Below are 3,579 nucleotides of genomic sequence, written 5' to 3' on the forward strand. Positions count from 1 at the left end.
CCTAACTAGGAATTCGAGAGGAACATGTCCTCTTCGTTCTGCTCATTTAGTGCGTCCTCCAACCCTGTCAGGCTCAGAAAGGTCCCTGCAGGCGCTAGCGTCCCAAAACCTCTTCGACCCCTCCCAGGACATACTTTCACAATTCAGATGTCAGGGTCTCTTCCACAATGTACAAGATGCACATTTCTTCTGTGAACGTGGCACAGTGATGATTATCGTCGCATTATCGAGTGGTCGCTGCGTGAGACACCTTTACTACGTACATGCACACAGTAGGTCGGTGGAACCAAACATCCCCACGGTCACACTTCGATCTGTATAGTCGGAAGCGCACTGTTTCTTGATCGATTTGTTGTTCTTCCTCAAAATTTAAATCATGTCTGAGTCAGACATTAAACATACGGGGATGGATAAAAGTCAATGGCCCATAGGAGATATTACTTTGCCATCCGTACCTATACTCGACACGGACATTCGGAGTTCTGAAGATATTTTGTCGGTTGTTGGTAGGAGATCCATACACTAACAGCATTGTGTAGACCCCTGGTGAAAGGTCTACCTAATTGTTTACACCGAAACTATCGCCTTGCACCTGAACCCAAGGGTAGTGCGTCTCTTCCACACGTCTCCATATAAACTCAAACGTCATGCTGAAGGTTGAGAACAGCGAGTGTTCGTTTGAACTAGTAAGTACCAAGTACTTATTCTACCCCTTTTGAAAACCCTTGAGCTATCTATACAAGGCCACCCGGGCCCGTCGACATCCAGGTTCCTTAGCCGTGCTCGTCCTCTACACCTATTACTCTCAACAGCGACTGTACAGGAGACGAACAGTGTAGCCAAATCTATAACCGTCTCCAACCCTCCCAAGAACATATCCGGGAGATGCTGAAGGAGCGGTGGTAGTTAATAGGTTCCGTGGGCGCCGGGAAAGATATGTGGTGGGCGGGACACGTGCTTAACATCTGCCATAGAGTACGAAATAAACAGACCTCTAAATGCTTGCACCATAAATACTAACCGCAACCCCGAAAAAGACGAATTCAACGATATCCTAAGGAGGCTTCTGGGAACATAGCTATTAACACTTTTATACGCGACTATACCTACTAGCGTTTCGCCGAAGCCTGCTAAGCCTACTACTGTGGCCACTTGTTTACCACTGAGATGTTAATTCTTTCTCCCACCCGGCGATCATCTTCCCTATATCAGTAAAAATTCTCCGAGCCCCTTTAAAATCACTTATGGCCCGGTCTTTCTCGGCCCGCGCTGTCTTGACTTGGGTCTCCAGTCCGCTCTTCTCGGCCTGTGTTGTCTCGACTGGAGTCCCCCGTCGATCTTGAAGCATTCACCGTAGCCTGTAGATTCGGCGGTATTGCTTTCAAGACCTTTCCCCACGACTCACGATGTTGTTCGAGGTTCGCCTCTGCCTCATCTGCCCTTTGCACTGCCTCGGCTTTCTCCGTCCTCAAATTTTCAGTGCCCTTTTGCAACTCTTGGATCTTAGTCTCTGCAGCCTGTAATTCCGCGTTCGCCGTCTGGGCCGTATCCTCTAACTCATCAATCTTGGTTTGTAGTCTGGCCTGCCTTTGTTTCCACTCCGTCTCCCGTCGTTGCCACTTTTGGTTGAACGCCTGGGCCGTATCCCTCTGTAAACATATCCCGTCGATCTTCGCGTTTGCTGTTTGCAACATCTCCTGCGTCCTCCGCAACTCTTCTGCCATAATGCCCTTCGCCGTCTCTGTTGATTTACCTCTCGACTGCAGTTGATTGGCTATATTAGAGAATTGGGCCCACAAGTCGTCGATTGAGATGTCTGTAATTTGAGTTGAGTTTTCAAAATTGATATAGGAAAATATGTCATCGCTAAGATTAGCCTGAGCAGTGTTGTCGAAGTCTACAACATTCGGCAGATACCCTTGTGTCCAGGAGTATTGTCCATTGCCATGCACCGCGAGATGAGACACAGGTGCAGAGCTTCCCTGGGTGCGAAGACCACCACTAGGAGTCTGAGGGGTTGCTTCAGCACACGGAGTCGTACTAGGGTGCAAAGTCCTGCTGTCGTTGAGACTGGGCGGGGCCATTGTCGGTGGTGGCTCCGTGGCATTGTACGGTGGTGTTGGTAGACTAGATGGCTGTCTCACCGTTGCTGGCTGGCCGCTAGACAGTGAATTTGGTATCGCCTCTTGAGAGCCGAAATGCCGATTCATGTTCTGGCCAGGATCGGGTCCTTCGGGCAATGTCGCGTCCAGGTCAGTCGGAATATGGTTTTGACCCAGTTGGACATTCTGGCCAAAACCAGTTGCACAAGGCGGTGATTCTGCCTGAGGTATGGATAAGCCTTCACCAAGACCAAGTCAAACTTGACCCACCTGTGAACACGGTACCAAAGGACATGTCTGAGAGTCTTGGTGATTGTTTTGGGCCGAAGAAGCTGAAGGAGACGACGTCGCCACCTGGTATATATGTGAGCTTCCCAACTTCCACTAAGCGCGGTTAGATGAACACTGGGGCGCACCGGTAATCCCTCTTCTGAACCGTCCCTTCTCCGCTTCTTTGGGCGGCCCGTCTCCATAGCACCAGGTGTGCGTTCCCGGCCTAATGTCGCGCCCTCGTCCGCCCTCTCATCCTCATATTCCCCCCCCTCGTCCTCGCTGGTGTTTATTGTTCGTTTGCGGGCATGCGCCGTTTGAGGCAGATAGATGCAATCGTGGCGTCGCTTAGTGCATCTATCGCATGAAGGCCGGGTGCCACTACATCTGACCTTTTTCGCTTTACAATGCTGACAAGCCGTAAAAACCCGGGTCGGTGTAGGGATCTCTCGTGAGACCCGAGGCATGGTGCAGGAGATGGCCCATGTAGAATCGATGCAAAGTGAAGAACAGGGTATTTCATCATGTTTTTTCAAGATGAGGATAAAGGCTCGTCCTTATGTTTGTGACAGATAGCGACGAACACATGGGGCTGGTTGAGTCGGGAGGCACTCTGAGGTGCATCCCCCCGGGGCCAACCCCCGCGTCGTACTCGAACCCTTCAACTAGATGCGCCATGAACGCCACCAACGTGCATTCTCGGTTAGGGGATGTCCGGTTCCGCTGAAACCATCTCTATCACTCAACACCCTACAGTAGAAATATAGCCTCTCCGCAGGCGAATAGGCAAGGCAGCAGACGTTGAGGATCGCTCCACCCCCGTCATGTACTAGACCAAGGAGGGTCGCTCGAGGCTCCAAGGTGGTCGAAATCCATTGCTCCCCATCCGTTTCGCTTCATGTTCACATGTCCGCTCACGTCTTCATTCGTCGCCGCCAACCGCCACACGGCGGCACGGTCCACCCCCCTAAGAGCCGCAGACAGGGGTGCTGCAGCCCGTTAGTGTCTTGTGCCCAGGTTAGATCTCGTATCTCCATTAGCAGACAGGGTAAGCCAAAGGGGGGGTTTTTTGAGATGGAGTTTTGTCGGCGTATAATACTGTAACCAATTATGTGATGCGGCTCAGGTGGTTTCCACTTAACTTATCCTGATCACCCTCTTAGAAACCATGCAGAGCCCATCAACGAGGAACGTGAACCCAGGGTTA

The 3,579-nt window shown here is 51.2% G+C and overlaps 1 protein-coding gene across 1 annotated transcript; it reads right to left on the reverse strand.

The window, feature by feature from the left end:
• Positions 1–1,238: 1,238 nt before the first annotated feature.
• Positions 1,239–2,839, reverse strand: A1O9_13166 (uncharacterized protein; the record flags this gene model as incomplete). Its single annotated transcript, XM_013397918.1, has 3 exons — positions 1,239–2,320; positions 2,373–2,486; positions 2,539–2,839. 3 exons carry the CDS (start codon positions 2,837–2,839, stop codon positions 1,239–1,241), a joined length of 1,497 nt encoding a protein of 498 aa, XP_013253372.1.
• Positions 2,840–3,579: the final 740 nt, after the last annotated feature.

Source organism: Exophiala aquamarina (assembly GCF_000709125.1).
Source record: "Exophiala aquamarina CBS 119918 chromosome Unknown aczIA-supercont1.110, whole genome shotgun sequence".
Taxonomy (NCBI): domain Eukaryota; kingdom Fungi; phylum Ascomycota; class Eurotiomycetes; order Chaetothyriales; family Herpotrichiellaceae; genus Exophiala; species Exophiala aquamarina.